This window comes from Suncus etruscus, chromosome 3 (genome assembly GCF_024139225.1).
Source record: "Suncus etruscus isolate mSunEtr1 chromosome 3, mSunEtr1.pri.cur, whole genome shotgun sequence".
In the NCBI taxonomy this organism is placed as follows: domain Eukaryota; kingdom Metazoa; phylum Chordata; class Mammalia; order Eulipotyphla; family Soricidae; genus Suncus; species Suncus etruscus.
The window spans coordinates 36332078-36353483 of NC_064850.1; the positions used below are offsets into that span (position 1 = coordinate 36332078).

Below are 21406 nucleotides of genomic sequence, written 5' to 3' on the forward strand. Positions count from 1 at the left end.
GTTAGGAAAAATAGTCATGAAATTTGCTTATACATGGATGGACATGGAGAGTATCTCATTGAAGAAAGCCTGGTCCTAAGGAGAGGGACAATCACAGAATAATCTGTCACATGTGGATATAAAAAAGCACAGATGGGGAATAATAAACAGCCAAAGACAACAGAGCTTGAGATTTGGGCTAGGGAACTGAGTTGACCATGGTGAGAAACAGAAGGGTGGGGAGTTCCAATGGGGGAACCTCAGACATGGTGGAGGGAAGTGGACAGTCTGGTGGAGAGTGTGGGTTGGGCTGGAACCTTACATAAATGAAACCCCATCATAAACAGTATTGAAGATTATGATGCCTTAAATTTAAAAATAAATGTTGGTGCTGGAGGTCATTTACCTTCACATCCCATATGGTCCCCCAAGCCAGGAGCGATTTCTGAATGCATAGCCAGGAGTAACCCCTGAGCGTCACTGGGTATAACCTAAAAAGAAAAAAAAAAGGTTGCACTTGAAAATAATGCAAATGTTAGTCAGGTGCCCTGGTAGAAAGCACTGTCCCCATTCCTCCTTGCCCTTTTCCCAGCCATCCTTGAGGTAGGTCATGCCTACCCTGTCTTCATGCAACCTAGGGCCCCTCCAGACTCTCTCCACCACCTCCCAACCAGCTGGAATGTTGTGGGATGTCAGGGATCACCTTTCACCTGGCAAAGATGGGAATGGCCTAGGGCCATAGTTTTTTTGTTTTTTTGTTTGTTTGTTTTTGTTTTTTTTGGGGGGGGGTCACACCCAGCTGCGCTCAGGGGTTACTCCTGGCTCTATGCTCAGAAATTGCTCCTGGCAGGCACAGGGGACCATATGGGATGCCGGGATTCGAACCACTGTTCTTTTGGATGCAAGACAAAAAACCCTTACCTCCATGCTATCTCTCTGGCCCCGGGCCATGGTTCTTAAGCTCAGAAACTTCCCTGTGACCAGGGTTTACAAAGCAGCTCCAAAATCACAGTTTTTGTCCATTTGAGGGGACTAATCTGAGCTTGAGCTCTCTATTCAGCTGGAACCTGGATATCCTGCATGCAAGACATAGTCCAGCTGTCTCCCTGCTCTCAGAAAGGGCATCAAATGGAAGGTTTCCTGCAGAGGGCTCTGTTGTGGATCCATTACCTCAAGGAGATATGTAAAAGAGACAGTTTGTGCTTAGGGCTAGGAGTAGCCAGTAGCATGGGGATCCCCAGTTCTCACCAATCTAGATCCACCAGATCTCGAAGGAGGAAGGATTTTAGGGTTACTAGATTTAGTATATCAAGCTGAGTGTTTGATTTCCTTTGGATTTCAGAGAATGAAGGAGTCAATTCAAATACAGTGGAATCTGCCTCAACTCAGCAGCTCTTGTCTGGAATTCAGCTGTGAAAATTCTTGTTTTACCCCACACCCCGACTCTTGATATTTAGGCTGGTGTATTTGAGGGTGGGGGAGTCTGTTCTCACAATTGAGTCTCTTCTTTATGAACAAAACCTCAAGGAGCCTCCCCGAGTCTCTCCTCACTCTCTTGGGGATCTCCATAGCAACCCTACATCCCTTGTGTCTCTTCTTGGCCCTTTGCATCTCTGGACTCACGTGTATCTCCCTTGACTGGCATCATATTCTGGTCATAGCCAGAAACCCAGAGTAAGTAAAAAGTAAGTAAAACTGGAATTGGGTTAATCTTCAGGGGTTGAGGGGTCTGTCAAACACTAACTCTTTTGGGGGAGACTTATACAGTGATCTTAAAGTTTGAAAACACTCTAAGCAATGCTCAGTGGCTATCAGGGCTAAACCCACAGATGCTCTGGGCTCCATGTGGTGCTGGAACTCAACCAGAGCCTCTTGGGGACAGAGCCTGTGTTTCAACCCTTTGGGCCACCTCCCAGCCAGTCGCCAAGCACCTGCTCTTACTCCAAGTGATGGTTCACCCTTCACCCTGCACCTGTCTTCAAACCTGTCTTCAAAGAAGTCCATTTTGAATGTAAACTCTGTGTCTTTTCAGGCTCCATCTTTACAGAGGCTCCCAGAACCATTAGGGGTTCAAGTGCAAGAAGCCAGGAAGAATGTGACCTCCCACATTCTTTTGTGGAAACCTGAGCCCCCAGGATTTGGAGCTGAGATTTAGGGATCCAGTTAGGTTCTAAAGGGAGATTAAGATCTTGTTTGTTTGTTTGTATTGGACCACACTGACAGGTGCTCAGGATTTACTACTGACCTTGTGCTCAGGAATTACTCCTGATGGGGCTCAGGGGACAATATAGGGTGCCAGGGATTGAACTTGGGTCAGGCATGTAAGGCAAGTGTCATTGCTCCAGTCTGCACCCGCCTTCGCTTCTGCCCTTTAATGGGAGAGATCTCCGGCCAGCAGTTTTCTCTCAACCAGGACAGAAGGTAGAAGGCGAATACAAATAATTCGCAAGTGTTAAGCTCTTTTGTGAACACCTAGAAAATTAATCCGTAGAAGTTAATAATAAAAAGCTCAAGCTGAATTCCTGTCAAGAGGTTTATTGAGAGAACAAGCAGAGTTTTTATAGCCTGCTTCAGTGGGAGGAGCAAAAACACAGGATTGAGGGGCCGGGCGGTGGCGCTGGAGGTAAGGTGCCTGCCTTACCTGCGCTAGCCTAGGAGACGGACCGCGGTTCGATCCCCCGGCGTCCCATATGGTCCCCCAAGCCAGGAGCGACTTCTGAGCGCATAGCCAGGAGTAACCCCTGAGCGTTACCGGGTGTGGCCCAAAAACCAAAAAAAAAAAAAACAAACAAAAAAACACAGGATTGAAACTTAAACCAATCAGATTTGTACAGGTACAACGATTTTTAACCAATGGGAGCAGACACATATTGATGGCGGGAAGGATAAGGAGAAACCTGGCAGGATGGGGGGAGGGGAAGCAAATCCTTAATAGATCTTACAGTTTAAACCTTACAAAAACCTATCTATAATTGCGTGTATGAAAGCAGTTACAAAAAACAGGTTCCATGGAAAGATTTAAGGAATCTAGTTAAGCTAGATTCTCTGTGGTGAGCTAAATTTATTTGCAGGGTTCTTTTGGCTCGGGGCTATGCAAACTTTTGGCTTGAATCAGGCAGCGGTGAAAAAATCCATTCAGAGTTCCATTAAACATGTGGGTGCTCGGTCGCTCACACCAGTCTTGGGATTAGGATTCTTTCTATTTTCTTTCTTTTTTTTTTTTTTTTTTTTTTTTGGTTTTTGGTTTTTGGGCCACACCCGGCGGTGCTCAGGGGTTACTCCTGGCTGTCTGCTCAGAAATAGCTCCTGGCAGGCACGGGGAACCATATGGGACACCAGGATTTGAACCAACCACCTTTGGTCCTGGATCGGCTGCTTGCAAGGCAAACACCGCTGTGCTATCTCTCCAGGCCCAGGATTCTTTCTTTTTTAATTAAAAAATTATTAACACCTTTTTACAAAGGTTTACAGACTTATTCATATTACAGTTATTTCTGGAATTCAATGTTTTAACACTAATCCTATCATCAAAGTAACTTACTTTCTTTTCACCATTGTCCCCAGTTTTCTATTCACCTCTTTGACAGGTACAGCATAATTTATTTTATATTGCTTGTTACAACTACATTTTATAATGGACTTATAAATAAATGCTTCAGTTGAATTTGTGAAAATTGTTTCATCTCACAATGGGTCATTAAATTATTGTCTGAGGATTTATGAAGTTGTTTGTGCTAGTTGAGCCTTGTGTGTTGTGTTTTTCTTTTTCTTGAGCTTCGTTGGCTTCTGTGCCACTTTCCCATCTAATTTGGTGTGCTCCCACTGGGCTGTCAGTATTGTGGAATTAAGAGGTGCTGCGTATGTGGCCATGAGCTCCAGGAACCCCAGGATCAACAGAACTGAGCCAATGAGCTTAATGTGGCAGTGGGTGTGGTTCTTAGGACTTCTATAAGTATGAGAATGTGGGGAGAGGCTGCACACCTAACACCAAGAAGACCCCAGAGTTTTCAACCCCAAAACTAGTATACCTGGAGTTTTTGTCACTTTGTGTGTGTGTGTGTGTGTGTGTGTGTGTGTGTGTGTGTGTGTGGTTTTTAGGCCACTCAGTGGTGTTCAGGAGTTACTTCTGGCTCTGCACCCAGGGATGACCATATGGGATGCTGAGGATTACATCTATGTCAGCAGTGTGTAAGGTAAGTGCCCTCTTCAATCTATTATTGCTCCAACCCCTTTGCCACTTGTGTCTTTGCAGAGATTAGTTGTGAAGCAGTTAAGTTGGGTTGTTAACATGGCGGTGACTGTGGGTTGTGGATATGGCTGCTGGGGCTTCAGTAGGGCAGTATCTTGGCCTGTCCCCCTCCTGAGTATACCCCAGAGTTTTTAGCTGGAAGACTGATGTACTTATGGCTTTGACTTACATCTCTTTTCTAGAGTGTCTTATCAAGTATAAGAAGCACAAGATGGAGTCTGTGTAGGCAATAGAATGGAACAATAATATAGTAGAAAAGGTGCTTGCCTTGCACATGGCCAATCTGAGTTTGATTCTTGGCATCCCATAAAGTCCCCTGGGTACCACTGGGAGTGACTTCTGAGTATAGATAGCTAGGAGTAACCCTCGAGCATCACCAGGTGTTGCTCAAAAACCAACAAAAAATAGAATGAACCTGTACCCACAAAGCACCCCTATACCTGGGGATCCATCTACCAAGAAGAGAACTTTTTAGACTTTGGTTGGAGGTGCTGTTCCACACCCATCCCTGAGAGGCAAGCATGCATTCTCAGTGTACAGATGGAGAAACTGAGGCTCTGGGGATCTCCCAGCCAGGCCCTGGATGAACAGTTGGGGTGAGATGAGACTCCCAAGGTATCCATGTCTGGTCTGTGTCACACACCAGACACAGATAGAAAATGGAGGTCACCGAGAATCTGTCCGTGAAAAGTTCCAGAGATATGGCCAAGATCCTCCTCATCCTGACTTCTGTTGTGGGAGGGGACTCAAAGCTGCCCTGAGAATCAGGGTGACAGGAGCCAGGTGGGGAGGCAAAGACAAGCACAACTTCCTCTTACAACTTTCCTGTGCCCAGGAACTCTGATATAAATCTGCCAGCTCTTTCCCCTTGGTCGAAAAGCCCTCTTCAAGGATGGCATGGTCACCACGCTCAGTAAGCAAGGACAGGGTCTGGGATGGGGACTGTCCAAGACAGAGAGAACCTGTCCATCACCTGATTCAGGACTGTGTCAGCATTTTATCTGAACGCCATACTGAGCCCTACCTTTGGCCCCAGAGGTGGCTGGAAATCCCGCTACTATGGGTATGAACACGTTGCTCATTGGCACAGCTTGGTGTAGGCTGTACTTTGGGGAGCTTGGGGACTCCACTAGCATCTATTGAGCACACAGCAGGCTGCTGACTTAACCTCAATCCTTACTAATTATCAGGGGGGACTCTGATAGTAGCCAAGAGCTTGCATGAGCCCCATGTGATCTGGCCATACCCCAGCTGTGAGAGTGGCCAGGCCTAGGGCTCTTCCCATGCTCCCCACTTCATCACCAGATTCTTTGGCACTGAAGACTGGGACAGATAGAACAAAATCTTTCACTGGAGTCACTCTGAGAGCCAACACACCAGAGGCCCCAACTGAGGACCCCTCAGAACTTGCCCCTTTAATAAATGGAGACCAAGGCCAGGTACAGGGACCATGGTAGCCAGCCTTGCTCAGAACACAATGGATTTCACTCATGACTGCAGCCTGGGAGCGTGGCTGGTGCGTGTTAATATTGGATTATTTCTCTTCCTAGTTAGCTGCCTCCTCACTGCTCTGTTTCCATGGCAACGCTTCTCACACACCACTTCGTACTCTGAATACACAATGTAAACAATCTGCAGTTTGAACATTTCCCAATTTAGGGGTTTGGAGCCCCAGCCAGCAGGGCCTGCCATTGGGGCTGGGGGACAGTAACTCCTGGGAGCTGTGGGCCCACAAGCAGGGTGGATGTTTGCTGCAGCACATACTATATAGCCAGGTTCAGGTACACTGGGGGGCCCCCAAAGTTACTAGTTAAACACCTCTTGTTTTCTTAGGGGGCTGTGGAGTGCTGGAAGTTGACTCCTCATATTCTGTGCTGAGCCAAGACCAGGATTGGAGCATGTGGACCACGAGCTACAAGTGCTGATGTAGTTTAGCTGGCCTCACCCTGTGGCTCCCCAGCACCCCCAGCTCACAGACAACATTGAGGTACAGCCTGTTGCTCTCTCTGAGTCTGGACCCACATATGTCCAGGACCTCACAAGGGTGGTATGTGTGTGTGTGTGTGTGAGAGAGAGAGAGAGAGAGAGAGAGAGAGAGAGAGAGAGAGAGAGAGAGAGAGAGAGAGAGAGAGAGAGATAGAGAGAGAGAGAGAGAGAGAGCTCCCTTAGACCCCCTTCAGTGCTGTGTGCAGGCAGGGCACTCAGAGACACAAGAATAGCACACTTTTGTGGGAAGAAGGAGGTTTGGAGCATCCTTCCAGGTGACATTGGACCATAGTTTCCTCCTTCCAAGCCCACTAATGTCCACTGCAGGGCTCTCGAGTGTGAGTAAGTCAGGGCTGAACCAATGGGGCTGGGGATGGCAGTAGAACAGATTGTGTGGACAGGTCGCCGGTATGAGCTCTGAGGACAGGACTTCAGCCACGTGGCACAGAGCCACAGACAAGGCACTGAGATTTTGTGTTTGCCCTGCAGGGCCTCATGAGACAAGATTCTGTCTTCAGGTTCCCAACCCAGTGTTCTCAGCTCAGACACCTCTGCTACTAAGTGAGTCTCTTCCCAGAGCCACAGCTCCCTGAAAAGCAGTGGATGAGGGTGGCATAAACAAGATCCTGGGTCAGTGGAGGCAGTGAGTGATCGGCAGGCAGAGCTGAGGAGAGAAAGAATGAGTAGGGGACTCCAGATAAGAATATCTTCTTTGTTCCAGGATCCTCAGGGACCTTGAATGGCTGGAGCTTCCCTGATTTGGGGCTCTCCCCAAGCACCTGGTTGGTGCCTCTTGTCTGGAAAAGTGTCTCCTTTCCACTTGCTGGTGCAGAAATGCTCTGGAACGTGACCCAGAATGGCCCCTCTATCTCCATCTCAGGTAAAGACACATATTCCTAGGTTCAGGGACAAGGCCTGTTAACCCAGAGGGACCCTTCTGGTGGACCTTGAGAAAGAGCTAGGGCCCCTGGAAGGACTTTTGCTCCCATAGAAGGCGCCATCTCAGGCATCCCTGTGGCATCCTGGCTGCTCTTTATCAAAGGAGCTATTTTTACTCCCGTCTCTGCCCACACAGTCGAACGCACACGTTTCCCACCTCATCACAAGCACACAAAGGGGATCATTGTGTCTTCCACAGAAACCCCCGGACCTTTCCCTCTAACTTCATAGCAACCTTTTGCATCCTTTGATTTTAGAGCACATGATTGTGGGCCTTTAGCAAGGGGTCAAAGGGCATGCCTGACTCTGGGGCAAGGAAGTGGGGCTCAAGGGGCTGGCTGGGAAAGTGCCCCCAGAGAGTTTCTATGGATTAGACTGCAGGGCCTGAGGCTCAAATGTAATGGAGGGAAGAACCCCATTTAGCTGAAGGGGGGAGCAGAGAGTCTGCAGACTGGGAACACATATTTCAGGAGGTTCCTTCTTACAGAGATGGTAGTTGGCTGGGAAGTTTCCTCCAAGGGCCCTGAATTTCCCTCACTTTGCCTTGTTGTTGAGGGACATACATGGGCAATCTGACTGCCATGTTCCTGGGGAAAACAGGGGATGCTCTCTTGGGTCACACAAGCCCCCGTGATACTTGGTTTTGGTGCCTCACCTGAATATGGCTCATCTGTAAAGGGTTCTAGGTTCAGTTCTGGATTCAGTTCCTGGGCCTGCAAAAACAAAGAACAGCAGAAATACCAATGAAATAATATTAGTGCTTGGTAGGGGTTGGGTGACTGAGAAACAGCTGAACTTGAGGGATACTAGAGAGTGCCCCCTCAGTGGTGGTTGTGGGGGAAGAGTCCTCAAATAAACAAGTGGGTAGCATCAGGGATCTAACTTGTGGCTTCAAGCTTACAGGGTGGGTTTGTATTGTTTTTATCACCACTGTTGATCCCTCACTGTTCCTTTAAATGTGTGGCTCTAGGAACCAGATCAGGCAGAACACATGCCTTGTACACGGCCCACCCAGGTTCAATCTCCAGCATCCCATATGGTCCCTCAGCACCACAGGAATGACTCCTGAGTACAGAGCCAGGAATAAACCCTGAAAACCACTGCATGTGCCTCCCCCACCACCACCATTTGTAACTCCAAAATTTCCATCTTGGTAGCCCAGAGCAATGGTACAGCAGGTAGGGCAGTTACTTTGCATGCATGAGTTTAGTCCCCAGCATTCAAGATGGTTCCCTGAGCATCACCAGGAGTGCTCCTTGAGATCAGATCCAGGAGTAAGCTCTAAGCATTGCTGGGTATGGCTCAAAGACCAAAAATAAAATAAAATAAAGTAAAATTGTCACCTTGGTTACAAAGACCTGGGCTGGGCAGAGGAGCACTGTCCCTCAGAATGGGAGCAGGGAATAAAATCCACGTGGCAGGGCTGGGGTGGGGTAGGAGGGACCAAGGAGGGTGCAGAGCCTGGTCCTGACAGTGCTGGAAACCCAGTGCCTAGGAACTACTGTCCCTGCTTCCTGTTCCTCAGCCTTGAGGCTAAGAAGATCCTGAGCACAGAGTCACTTCCTTTGTCCTCAAACAACTCTGGACCAAGGCTTTTACCTAACAGAATAGGCTTGGGGCCAATGGAGTAAGGTCAGTTATGCCCCCAACCTGCTGTGATTCTGAGAACAACAGGCACTTCTCTGGGCCTCATTTTTCCCAAGGGTATAGCACAGGGACTAGATTTCATCCCTGCATCTTCAGTCCCCAGAAACAAGAACCTCGAGGAGCTCAAGATTGGGCGCTGCTGTCCTGGGCGATCCTATGATGAAACGGGCTGGGTATATTCCAAAGGAAGGCTGAGGAGAAACAGAGCAGGACTCCCCACCCCATTCTGGAAAGTCTGGAGGTGGGGTTAGCAGGGAAGATTCACCCTGGAATTCAGATTCAAGCCCACACTCTGCTGGGAGACAGGGGCTGGATTTGCTGGTGGCATTGGTACCCCCAATGTGGGTGAGCCACTGTGTGTGTTTCCTTCTCCCTGGAGGAAGGAAGGCAGGGTAGAGGGGGTCAGCAGACCAGTCAGGGGAAGATGCAGGAGGGAGACAGGTCTGGATAGAGCAGGGAAACCAGCCACCAGCCCTACCCTCAGGCCCTGGTGTTCTCTCCCTGTCCTGGTCCCCCATGAGGCACCTCATGATCAGACCCAGGACAAAGTTCTTTCTCCGTCCTTCTCCAGCCTCTTCCTGTGGTTCCTGACATCTCACCCAGAACACTAATGTTCCCAAATATCTGTGTTTTTAGGGCCAGGCACTATCTCTGGTTCTTAACTATACCAATGCCACCGCATGGCAGCCCCCTAAGCAAGGAAAGAGGGAAAGAGGGGGAACAGAATGGGAGAGGGGAGAGAGGAGGATGGAAACAGGGAGATGGGAGGATGTAAGAAAAGGGGGCAGAGGGGAATAGGGGGACAGGACAGAGCGGAATGGAGAGGAATTAAGGGAGTAGGAGGCAGAAATGGGACAGAAGAAAGCAGGGAGGGGCAGGAGAGGGACCCAGCTATCCTACACTCAGTTGAGGTGATGGGAGAAGGTTCTGGAGGCCCCTAAGGGCTCATCCAAAGCAAATTCTTATTTATTTTTTGGTTTTGGGCCTCACACAGCGGCGCTCAGGGTTACTCCAGGCTGCAGGCTCGGGGGCTATATGAGAAGCCAGGAATCAAACCCAGGTCAGCAGCATGCTGTGCTATCACTTCGGCCCCATCCAAGGCAAGTTCTAAAGTTCCTGTCTGGTTCTGGTCTTTGATCACTGGCCTTGGAAAACGGACACTAATCATAATTCACAAGCCCTGCTTCCTGGCATTGAGGATTAACATCCCGTGGGAGGGCCTCAGACACCAAGGGGTGATCCGACAGACACCCCTGCACCCTGTACCTTCCACCCTGGGCATCCCAGGAAGAGGCCGCTGCCCTCTCCTCTCTCAGCCTCTCCACCTTCAGGTAAGAATTTGCTCTGAGTCTGTCTTCAGAACCCAGTTTAAAGGAGCATGGAGCAAAGAGAGGGCTAGAACAACCGACAGCCCCAAGAAACCCTTTACATGAATTGAAAAACGCTGAGTCACCCCACCCGTCCATTGCATAACCTCCATTAAAGTTGGAGAAGGACTTTGGGGGACACTTCATTATGCAACCCAATGGTAAATCTCCTCAGGGCCTTAAAAATGCACCCCCAAGAGTTGCAGCTCTCTCATTTATTTTCAAATGGACCGAGTCTGGGTTGATTGCCCCAACCTCTGGTTTATTTAGTGTTTTTACCTCTGTGCCTGGCTTTGGGATAACCTGGAACAAAAGCTAGTGTCGAGCTCATACAAGCTGATCTGAATCCTTATAGCCACACAGCGTGTGAGCTCCTACAAAAATGTGGATGTGTTGAAGAAGACACAACCACGTCAGCAAGAGTTGACACAGGGCCCAGAGCCAAGGCAGGTAGGGCCTCCTCTCAAGTCACTCCATTTTGGCTCCTTCCATGGTAAAAGGTTGAGCAGAGAGCAGGAATCTAGGTCCTAGATTGTCGGGGCTCAAATCCCAGTTTGGTCACTTCTAGCTGTGTGCCTTTGGGGAAATTGCTTCACCACCCATCTTAGAGGACTCCTTCCTGAGTTTGTGAACAGATGTGGGTAATAGCCCTCACTTTGGGGAGAATTCATTGGGTCCATAGGTCTAAAGAACTTGGAATACAGCCTGGCTCAGAGCTAGCTCCTTCTGAGAGCTTGTGAGTGGAATAACAGAGGACAACTTACTTGCCCACCTGTTACCTCACCCCCAGACACTCATCCTGGGTCTCACTGCAGACTCGATGTACCTGCGGCCACATGACATGTCCCAGCATGGGAGTAAGAGCCCCGGGTGGGCCCCACACACTCTCCTTATATTTTCATGCCTGATCCCAGCCCCTGTTGGTTTAGGTGAGGGTGCTGGGCACACTGGCAGCCATTTGCCAAGGAGGAGGTCATACAAGGCTCTTGCCTGTGCTCCTATGGCCTAAATTCAGCAAAATCCAGCTTTTGTGTTGTGGGTACCTGGAGAGATGGTACAAGAAGTAGGAAGCTACAAGGGGCCCCTTTGGACTTTTGTTCCTTGCCAGGGTCTCCCTCAACCTCCACCTCATCAATTTTATCTCCATCTCAATGGGTGAAAGCCACGTGCCCAGAGGGGTGGGAGGAGGGTACCTGGAATATGTTCTTTGGTGGTAAACTCAAATTAAGGAGCTATTATTTCAGGTCAAAGAGTGTCTCAGACAAGTACCATTTTCCCTTGATTCCTTGGTTCCCCTCCACCTAGGCAGTCACTGATTGTCCATGGTCAGCTCTCATCTGTGCCTACAACAGCAGAAATCTCTTGGCACTGCCTACTCAGCTGAGCCTTAGATCTCTGGGGCTGCTCTAAAGAAAATTCTAAGAATGGGTGGCTTAGGAAAGACACACATGTTTCTTACAGTTCTAGCCAGAAGGCCACAAGCATGGGACAGGCAGCGCTGGTGTCAGACAAGAGCCCCCTCCCTCTATCCCAGACTGATGCTTTCTCTGTGGCTTCACATGACAAATAAGGATGAGGAATGTTTGGGGGCCTATCTGATCAGGACACTCACCCCATTAATGAGTTTGGCCCTCCTGACCCGCCAGCTCCCCATAGATGAACACGTCAGTCACGCTGGCAGAGAAACTCTTGCCGTGCACACTCGTGGGTATTGCAAGGCAAAGGGTATCTGGTCAATTGGGTTGGGCATGGAAAGCACACGGTGAGGTGATCTCTGAGAACAAGAAGATGCTGGACCGTGAGGGTCCAAAGCAGAAGGTAGGAATAAGGACAGAGCAGGCTGGTTGTTCTCAGCTCTAAGAGCAGCCTGAGGATTCACCTATTCTTGGTTCCCACCCCAGAATTCAGATGTTCAGCTATGGCCAAAGCTTCTGTTAAGATCCCAGGGATCTGGGTCAGAGGTGGTTGTGTCTGAGTGTTCCACTGATTAAAGGAATAGGGTAAGGTGTGTGTGTGTGTGTGTGTGTGTGTGTGTGTGTGTGTGTGTGTGTGTGTGTGATGTGAGCTGGGAGATAGCTTTGGCCCAGGCAGATATGGCACTTATAATGTGACCCTAAGGCCAAAGAGAGGCCATAGGGGAAACCTGGGTGACCATGGATAGGGAGTGAGGGGCAGAAGAGGCAAGAAGACAGGGATGAAGCCAGAATCGGGGTTTCCGGCATTATCTTCTGACGTCTGCACCTGCAGCAAGGAGCCACTATGGGCCCCAGAGCTCAGTTACTCTAGGAATTGGTGTGGGAGAAAAACCAGGGGGCCTTCTCTCTCAGTCTTGAGAGAAGGGTGTTGGGTGGAGGAAAGCCCTGAGCACACACTGACCAGTGAGGGCAGGATGAGCTCCTGCCTTCCTTGTTCTGCTGAATTGGAGTCCCCTCCATCCTCCCAGGCAAGGGCACCTCGCCAGTGAATGAATCTGGGTGGTGATTTGGGCTGGCAGTTCTGAGAGGCCACACCTAGGAGCCCTTAGCATGGTCCTTTATCTTCTTTGCATTGTAGCCAACTGTACTCAGAGTTGGGTATGTGAAAGCACTGACTGTGCTGAGTAGGCACTGTGTTCTGAGCAGCGGATAAGGCACCAAGGCCACGAGGCATGAACAGCAGGGAGGGGCCAGACCTCGCCCCATTGCAGGGACAGCAGTGCTATTGTGGAAATGCTGGGTGGACTCTCCGAGGGAGGTGTAGGGGTAGCCAGGGAAGGTCCAGGGAAGCTTGGCAAGGGGCTGAGTTCCCCCCAAGAATGTCCATCCTAAAGCATAGCTGTTATCTGAGGAGAGGAACATCAGACTCACCACAGGGTACCATGGACGTCAGTTTTGGTCATGGAGCATCAAACAACTGTGGGTGCACCATGACCAGTCATGAGTGTATGCCCACTGGAACAAGATCCTCCAGTGTCTGCAGCTCTGGACACTGTGGCCTGACTCAGGGACTTGCACCACTTGTGATAAGATCAAGTATGTAGGGAAGAAAACATTCCCATTGTGTATGTTAAGGAGCCACTATTAGAGCCTGACTGTTCAAACTGTGACTCACCACCCCCTGGGGGGTTCACATAACTAAATGCCGGGGTGAGTGAAAAGGTTCTGAATGGGCAACAACCAATAAGATAGAGTCAAACCATCGTGAATTGAGACGGTTCTGACAGCGCTTACCTCCGTTGCATTGCTCTGCTAAACTTTTGGCTAAGAGTGGAGAAAGTTGGCCAAGTTAAGTTCCAGATTAGATGTCAAGAGACAAATGAGCAACACAGAAGATCAAGAGATGCTTATGAGGTTATTCACTCTTTGGTCACAATAAAAATTATTATTAAAAAAAAAGAGAGATGCTTATAGGCACTTGTGTGGTACAGGCGTTTGGGGTCCCCAGCAAACAGTGACCCAAAGGTATGGTTAGATTTGGGGCACCTGCTGCATCTCAAAAGAAAGGTAGGTGGGTGGGGAGATAGCTTATTCCTAGCATGTGTGAGGCCCTGAGTTTGATCCCAGACATTTCTAGGTGGGGTGTGTTTGTGTGTGTGTGTGTGTGTGTGTGTGTGTGTGTAAAACCTTTTATACAAATGACAAGATAAAAAATTTTTGAACTGCTGGGGTAAAAGTGTGGGAAGGCAAGCGCAGGGCAGGAACCCATGACTGATAAGGGTTTGTTGAGGACATTCCCCCCAGGGCTCACCCTGAGCTGATAAGGGCTTGAAGTGGTCTCCAGTGATTAACATCTGTTCTTCCTGGTTGAAAGGTCATGGGAGACCTTGCTGTGAATGTCAATCCTGATTTTAGCAAACACAGAGCTTTTCACAGGTCATTGCTTTCTCCACATTGCTTTCAGCTCAGAAGAATCCTTGCACCAAAATAATCCAAAATAGTCCCCAGTGTGGTTTATCTGGGGCTGCTGTATCACTCCCACCCCCCAGAAAATGTCTGATGTGCTCTGTTGCCAGTGTGTAATCCCACCCAGGGGCTCTCTGAGTTTGCTCCTCAGGGATCTTGTTATAAATACACATTTTTAGGTCCTACTCCAGGCTTCCTAAGCCTGAAACCCTTGAATGAGGCACAGTATCACAGTGTGCTTACATACTTGTATGTGTTTTTATGTGTGTGTGTGTTTGCATGTGTATGTGTCTTGAAGGTAGATAGATTCCTAGTAGCACTTGGGGCCAGGAGGTGAATCCCAGAGATGCTCAATCTGATGATGTGGTTTAACGCTGAGACCCAGTAGGTGCTGTGGGCCTTGAGGCATGCCTGGTACAGGTGGGGGTGAGGGCACACAGATTCCAGATGGAGCTCTTGACCATGAACTTGCCAGGCATATGCTCCAGCACTGTGTTGTGAGCTGCCACACCAGCTTTACAGCTAGAGTTTTAACAAGCCCTCGAGGGGATGCTGTCTTTGGTCCAAGTGGAGAAGGGCTGTCATGGTGGACAGGGATAAAGCCGTTCAGGAAGAAGTAAGATCACAGAGAGGCAGGGCAGTAAACTTTTGAACATGGAACAAGAAGACTAATTAAATGGGTGAGCTGCTCTGTGTCAGAGAAGAGAATGATCTATATAAAACCACTGAGCCCATCTCCATGGCCCGAGCCTTCCCATCCAAACCATCTCTGTGGACGTCTTTGGATATGTCACATCAGCAGAAAATACTGGCTGGCTTCAGGGATGCTTCAATCCCATGACAGGTTCCCGAGAGAAAGCCAGAAAAGCACTGTCCTTTGTCCCTCTGACCCAGTCCTCACTCAGAATGCTTGGAAAGGCAATACAGCCCTGGTTCTTTTCTCTGCAGAGTGAACTGTGAGGCCCCAATGAGGCTCTTGGGAAACGGGCGCTATTTCAATGAGGCAAAAGGTGCAATTTTAAATAAATTGCTTTTTTAACTGTCAAATAAAAGGCCTCCATTTGTGCATTTGAGATGCTTCTGAGGCTTTAACTAAGAACTGAAAGCAGGCAAGAAATGTTAAAGAAAAGCCAAGGTCCCTTCAAGAGACGGCTGAGTGCTTAAAGATCCCTCACGGCTCCTACTCCAGTTGGGGATTCAAATATGTCTCTTCACCAGATGGGGAGAATCCCACAAACAGGAGTTTTATTATGAGGGAGGTGTTGGGCTTCTATCAGGCAGTGCTCAGGGATCACTCCTGGCAGTACTCTGGGACTACTACTGACTCAGTTCAGGGATCACATCTGATGATGCTCTGAGATTGAACCTGTGTTAGACACATGTCAGGCAAGCACCTTAACCCCTGTGTTCTCTCTCCAACCCCATGAACCACTGGTTTGAAGAAAGAGGCCATCCTAAACATGAGATACCATCATGTTTATCATTCAGTGTGGCTTTAATGGGGGTCACCCTGATTCTGTCCGGTTCAAGGCACAAGACATAGTCACACCCAAATTGTTCTCTTTGTCTTGAATTTGATGCCAAGTGATCCATTTAGCCCCATTCTATGAACAACATGCTATGATAAATTCATGTTCCCCAGTTTAGAAAATGGGAAATAGGAAAAATCTGTCAAGGAACATAAAAGCCTTTCTTCCTGGTTACCAAGCATGTTCATAAAGGTATTTTACAAAGCCATGTTCATGTAGATATGTTCATGAAGGTATGTCCAGGAAGTCATGTTTATGATGGTATGCTTGTAAAAGCATTATGTTCATGAGGGCATGCCCATATTTCATGAAGCCATGTTCATGAAGGTATGTCTATGAAGGCATGTTTATGATGCTATGTTTGTGAAGACATGTTCATAAAGGTATGTCCGTGAAGGCATGTTCATAAGGCATGTTTATGATGCTATGTTTGTGAAGACATGTTCATAAAGGTATGTCCGTGAAGGCATGTTCATAAACACCATCCACAGAACCCATGAAGCCCGGACAAAAAGATGCAGCTGCCTATGAAACAGAATCCTGGGTTGCTCTGCACAAGGCCAGCCCCTGCCTTTCCTTTTCTTTCCCTCGAGGGTTTTGCACTGCAATTAGTCTTGCATTCATGCCTTCAGTATCTTTGTGGATACTGAAATGCTGCTGCAGAAAATAATTAGTGAACCTTCTCTCTCCCCAGGCCCTCTGGGTGCCTCTTACCTGTGTCACCATGCCAGGCAAACACCAGCCTGGTGATATCTGCTTTCTCAGCCTGAGGGGAACCATGGCCCTTGGCACCTGCCTGAGGCCTGGGTACAGATCAGAAGAGGCGGAGCGCCTCACATTTGAATGTGCCCACGGAATTCAGGGGTCTCTTGTTGAACATGCACATTCTGACGCAGGAGGGAGGTCTGGGCTGAAACATCCGCGTCGGCATTTCTTCTGAGCTCCCAGGCAGTGCCGCAGTAACTAGGGGCCCGCTGGCATGAACAATGCAATGTGCAGACTTCCAGAACTGTCCCTGCAAAACGGAGGGGGTCTGGCTGCTCTTTGACTCAGGGGTTCCTTGAAAGCAGACTCTGGTTCTGACGCTTTGGGGGCGGCTTTGTTCTCTGGCTGACGCTTGCCCCCTGTCATTGCACACACGGTGGGTGTGTATTTATGTAATTAAATAGACCCGGCCTTGTTCCAAACAGGAATTTTAATGGACTTAACTCCTAGCAGGTCCTAACTAGGTGTGTGATGAATTGGCCTGGGAAGAAAGTCAATGGGGGGTGGGGGAGGAAAGGAGGGAAGGAAGAAGGGGGAGGAGGAGAGAGAGAGAGAGAGAGAGAGAGAGAGAGAGAGAGAGAGAGAGAGAGAGAGAGAGAGAGAGAGAGAGAGATCCTTCTCAGCGGAATACCCCACCACCTGCTGGCACCAGACTGACATTCCTGCCACCTTCTTCTGTTATAACTGCTCCCTCCCTTAGAAGAGGTTTACTCTGAAGATTAAACCAGAGCAAAGGAGAAGAGAGAGACAGAGAGACACACACACACACAGAGAGAGAGAGAGAGAGAGAGAGAGAGAGAGAGAGAGAGACAGACAGACAGACAGACAGACAGAGAGACAGAGACAGAGAGAGAAAGACGAGAGACAGAGACAGAAGACAGACAGAGGCAAAGACAGAGACAGAGACAGAGAAACAGAGAGCGACTAACCCAGACAGCCCAGCTAAACAGAAAGATCTCCAGAACACCAAAACCCGAACTCCGGGCTGCAGGGCACGCGTGTTGCTCGCTTACTCGCTCGCTCAGCGCGCGGGTTTGCAGCGTGCCTGGCAGGTCGGCGTGGGACGGGGCCCCCCTACCGTGCGCTTCCCCGCCCGCTAGAGCCGGTCCCGGAGGGCGGGCGGGCGGGCTCGGGGCAAGCCTGCTGGTGAGCTAGGCTGAAGAGCAATTCATCTGCCCGGGGAGGAGGGGTTCTCGCGCGCGCGCGCCTCAGTGTGTGCCAAAGGGGTGCACACGGTCTCCTGGAGGGTCGTGGGGGAACCCGTAGCAGAGCGTCGGCTCCAAAGGAACCCCCGGGGGTGGTTTCTACCCGGGTCCCCGCGGTGCCATCACCGTTCCTCCTCTCTGCAGAGGCGTCTCCAGGGCGCAGAGCCTGGGCTCTTTGGGGATCCGCGGTGGGGGAGGAGGGCGCGAAAAGGGGGAGCAGAAGGGCGATTATATTGGTCAGTAGTTGAGCCTCCCGGGGGGGAGAAGAAGAGGAGGAGGCGCGCACGGGCGGGGTGCGCCCCGGGGGAGGCGACCACGTGCGGGAGAAGGGGGAGAGCGGGCGGGAGCGGAGGTGGAGGGAGGGAGGGAGGTGCCAGGGCCTCGCAGAAACGCAGGAGCTGCAGCCGGAGAGAAAGTTCCCGGACCCGGCTCGCCCTCGAGGAGGACTCACATTTTGGAGACCCGCAGTCCCGGATCCCCGGTGCGCCCCGCGCCCAGCCAACCTCTCCCGCCTCGCCAGACTCCAAACTTGGAGAGGGAGGATGCTTGGGGCGGTGCGGAGAGCGGGGCCACACTGAGTGCTCCCCAAGGTCCCGCTGGACGAGCGCGCCTAGACTGAGCCGGCAGGTAGCGGTTCCAGCGCCTGGATCGCGCCCGCCGAGAAGGCCGCCGGTGCCCCGGTGCCAGCGCCTCCGCCACCGCCGCCTCGACACCCAACCGAGCCATGGAGCTCGGAGCGCGCACGCCGCGCGCGGGACTCTGAGCTCCGGCCCCGCCGTACCCCGAGACTTGACTTCACTCCACCCGGCTTCCCCCAGCGTCTCCCACCCTCGCCGGCCGGGAGCTCCGCGCCAGCCGATCCTGCAGCCCCGGAGGCGCCGCCGAGCGCCGCGCTCCGCCCGCCCGCTGAAGCTCAGACCCCTCTTCTCGCAGTGACTGCACCCCGGCACTCCGGGATGGCGCCCTGGGGGTCCCTCCGGTCACGCAAAGTTCGCAGGAGGCGAGAGATGCTGCCGCAGCAAGTGGGCTTCGTGTGCGCCCTGCTGGCCCTGATGTGCTGTGCGTCTGGCCTTTTGGGGAGCTTGGGTAGGTGCCGGCGCGCGCCCACCCCTGGGAGTTGGCGGGGGGAGGCTTGGGTTTTGAAGGTGCAGGGCGGCAGCCTTAAGATCCATCGCCCCCTTTCTGCCCCGTTAGATCAGTCCCGAGGGCGCACCATGCCAGCCCGCTTCCCACCGGGCAGGTGGAGCGTACCCAAGAGGACTGATGCCTACGCGCTGGGCGGGCCCTGGGGGCTGCAGGTCTGTTTCTAAGACGAAAGCCTGAACCGGCCCCCCAGTGCCAGAGTTCTGTCCCGGGAGTGCGCGGGGCAGTGGACAGTGGCGAGGTGGAGGGGACCGGGGATGGTACTAAAGCTTGTTGAGCAGAAAGGGCCCACTTTGCTCTTCTGAGGATGCTTGGGCTCCGCGTGCCAGACTCTGCCCTTTTCTCCAGTTCCTATGGGATGCGCGCGCGCGCGCGTGTGTGTGTGTGTGTGTGTGTGTGTGTGTGTGTGTGTGTGTGTGTGTGTGTGTGTGTGTGTGTGTGTGTGTGCTCTCCAAATCCTGGACCGCTGGCGGGAAGGGTTCTATGTCTACAGGGGAGGTAGCTCTTAAGTCTCAGTGGAGAAGAGTCTCTCCACTCTGGGTTAATCTCCAGGAGTAGAGGGCTGGGATCAGGGACTTCCTTATCCCATGCTGCAACCAAAAACAGTGATTCCAGATGGCTTAGCATTGAATTGGCATGGAGAGAAGAAACTTAAACCTTAACCTTCCTCCCCCGAAAAGATGTTGTGGGGCTTTGAGCTCTTGGGCAGTCTTCGGAAGACAATATTTTGCTGATTGACCTTCCCACTTTGAGTTAGCTCTACGACCCTTTTACTTAGGTTTTTGTATTGAATGAACAAAATGCAGGTAATTTAGATTGGAAGGAATCTTCCGAGACCTTTAAAGAGGGAGACATTTAGAGAGGTTTCACAGTAATAGGTGAAAGTCAGGGCGAGTTTGAAGAGATCTTAAAAGCATTGCCTTTCAAAACTCAAACATTGTGATTTGAGAACATAAGGTTCAAAAGCAGCTTTTTTTCCCCAACAGGAACCAAGAAAGCCTTACTATTAGGGGCTTTTCCACAGGGCAAACCTGTGTTTTTTTTTTTCCCACCCTCAACTTCAATTACACACTAGAAATAACAAAATACCTAGCGTTTCTTGGGTGTCAGCATTCTTGAAGAGATATTATTACCCAGATAGAGCATACGTGTATCCGGAGAGGTAAATAAATACTTGAAAAGTATTTATTTATAATATATATGATATATTATAAATATTATATATATATTATAATATATAATATAATACTTGAAAGGCGTTCAGGGTGAGAACCATTTTGATTTGCCGGACCAGGACGTACCTAGAAGTGCCCCCTTTTTGATCTCAGGCATCTACCCCAGCTAGCTACCTTCTAACTCAGTCCACCTTTTGACTCAGCATCAGCTATCATTGGGCACTTTGTTAGCATGGAATCCAGGTCCTAGCCCAGATCTAAATATGAAGCTGCATTTTTTTAAGGGACTGCTCAAGGCTTACTCCTGGCTCTGTGCTCAGATATCACTTCTGGCAGTGCTCAGGGTTATGGGCTTCTGAGGATCAAGCTCCAGTTTACTACATACAAGGCAAGCACCTTTCCCACGGTCCTATGGCTCAGGCCCCCGAAGGTGCAGTTTTACAAGGTCTTCAGGTGATCCTAAGCATCTTTCAGGTCCAGTAGTTCTCGGACCAGACCCTAACCACCTATTCTATCTGTGGGGTAAACCAACTTTCTCTCCTTGGTAGTTTTACCTGAGTGAGAATGAAGCCACTGAGGATGACCTTCCAAAGATGGCCATTTGGCTAAGGTCAAATCATAGGCAAAACCACATGGGACTGGAAATAGCTGGCTCTAAAGCAGGTGTCCTCAAACTTTTAAAAACAGGGGCCTGTTCACTGTCCCTCAGACTGTTGGAGGCCCAGACTATAGATATTAAAAAAAAACACAAAAACAAAATACTATGAACAAATTCCTATGCACACTGCATTTATCTTATTTTTAAGTTAAAAAAAAAAGGAAAGAATCCAATATTTAAAGTGAAGAGCAAGTAAAGTTAAAACAAAAAACTGACCAGTATTTCAATGGGAACTATGGGCCTGATTTTGGCGGGTGTAGTTTGAGGACCCTTGCTGAGACCGAGAGGAGGAGCTGAGAGACAGAGAAGGAGGAGAGTTGGAGTATGGTGCACATCCCACACATGGGCACTGCAGGCCTGGGACTAGTTGGCAGCTAAGCAGGACAGGCAGCAGAGGCAAAAACCTGGTGGGCCAGATAACTAACCTTGGCAGGCCACATGTGGGCCTTGGACTATAATTTGGGGACTCCTGATCTAAAGTTACTATAGGTAGTTGGTGTGTTAATTCAGCCAACATTTATACCAGGTATTACAGATATGTCTGGCACAGAAACTGGCTGACGCTGTCAGATCCAGACACGGATGATTAGGGGAGGTATTGGGATAGTAGGGAGGCACTATACTGACCTCATGACTCCTGAGACTTTTTTCCAATCCAGGTCACAAAACAGCCTCTGCCAGCAAGCATGCTCTACCAGATATGTGGCGAAACCGAAAATTGATGGCATCAGTGAATGGGTCTCAGCCAGCCAAGAACTGTACAGATCCTGGTAAGAAATAGATATGCCTCTGTCTCTGCCTTCCTCCTTGTGCTCCTGGTCCCCAGGATTGACCTGGAGCTTGGTTTATGTGGACACTTGTAGCCAGAGTACTGGTTTTCTGC

The 21406-nt window shown here is 50.0% G+C and overlaps 1 protein-coding gene across 2 annotated transcripts in view; it reads left to right on the top strand.

Annotated features, from left to right (window-relative positions):
• Positions 1-18062: 18062 nt before the first annotated feature.
• Positions 18063-21406, top strand: part of SLC24A4 (solute carrier family 24 member 4) — a 131981-nt gene continuing 128637 nt past the window's right edge. For both annotated transcript variants that reach the window (XM_049769812.1, XM_049769813.1), the window contains exons 1-2: positions 18063-18633; positions 21183-21293. In XM_049769812.1, coding sequence (XP_049625769.1) covers positions 18504-18633; positions 21183-21293 — 241 coding nt within the window. In that variant the 5' untranslated portion in view covers positions 18063-18503. The remainder of the gene's footprint in view (positions 18634-21182; positions 21294-21406) is intronic.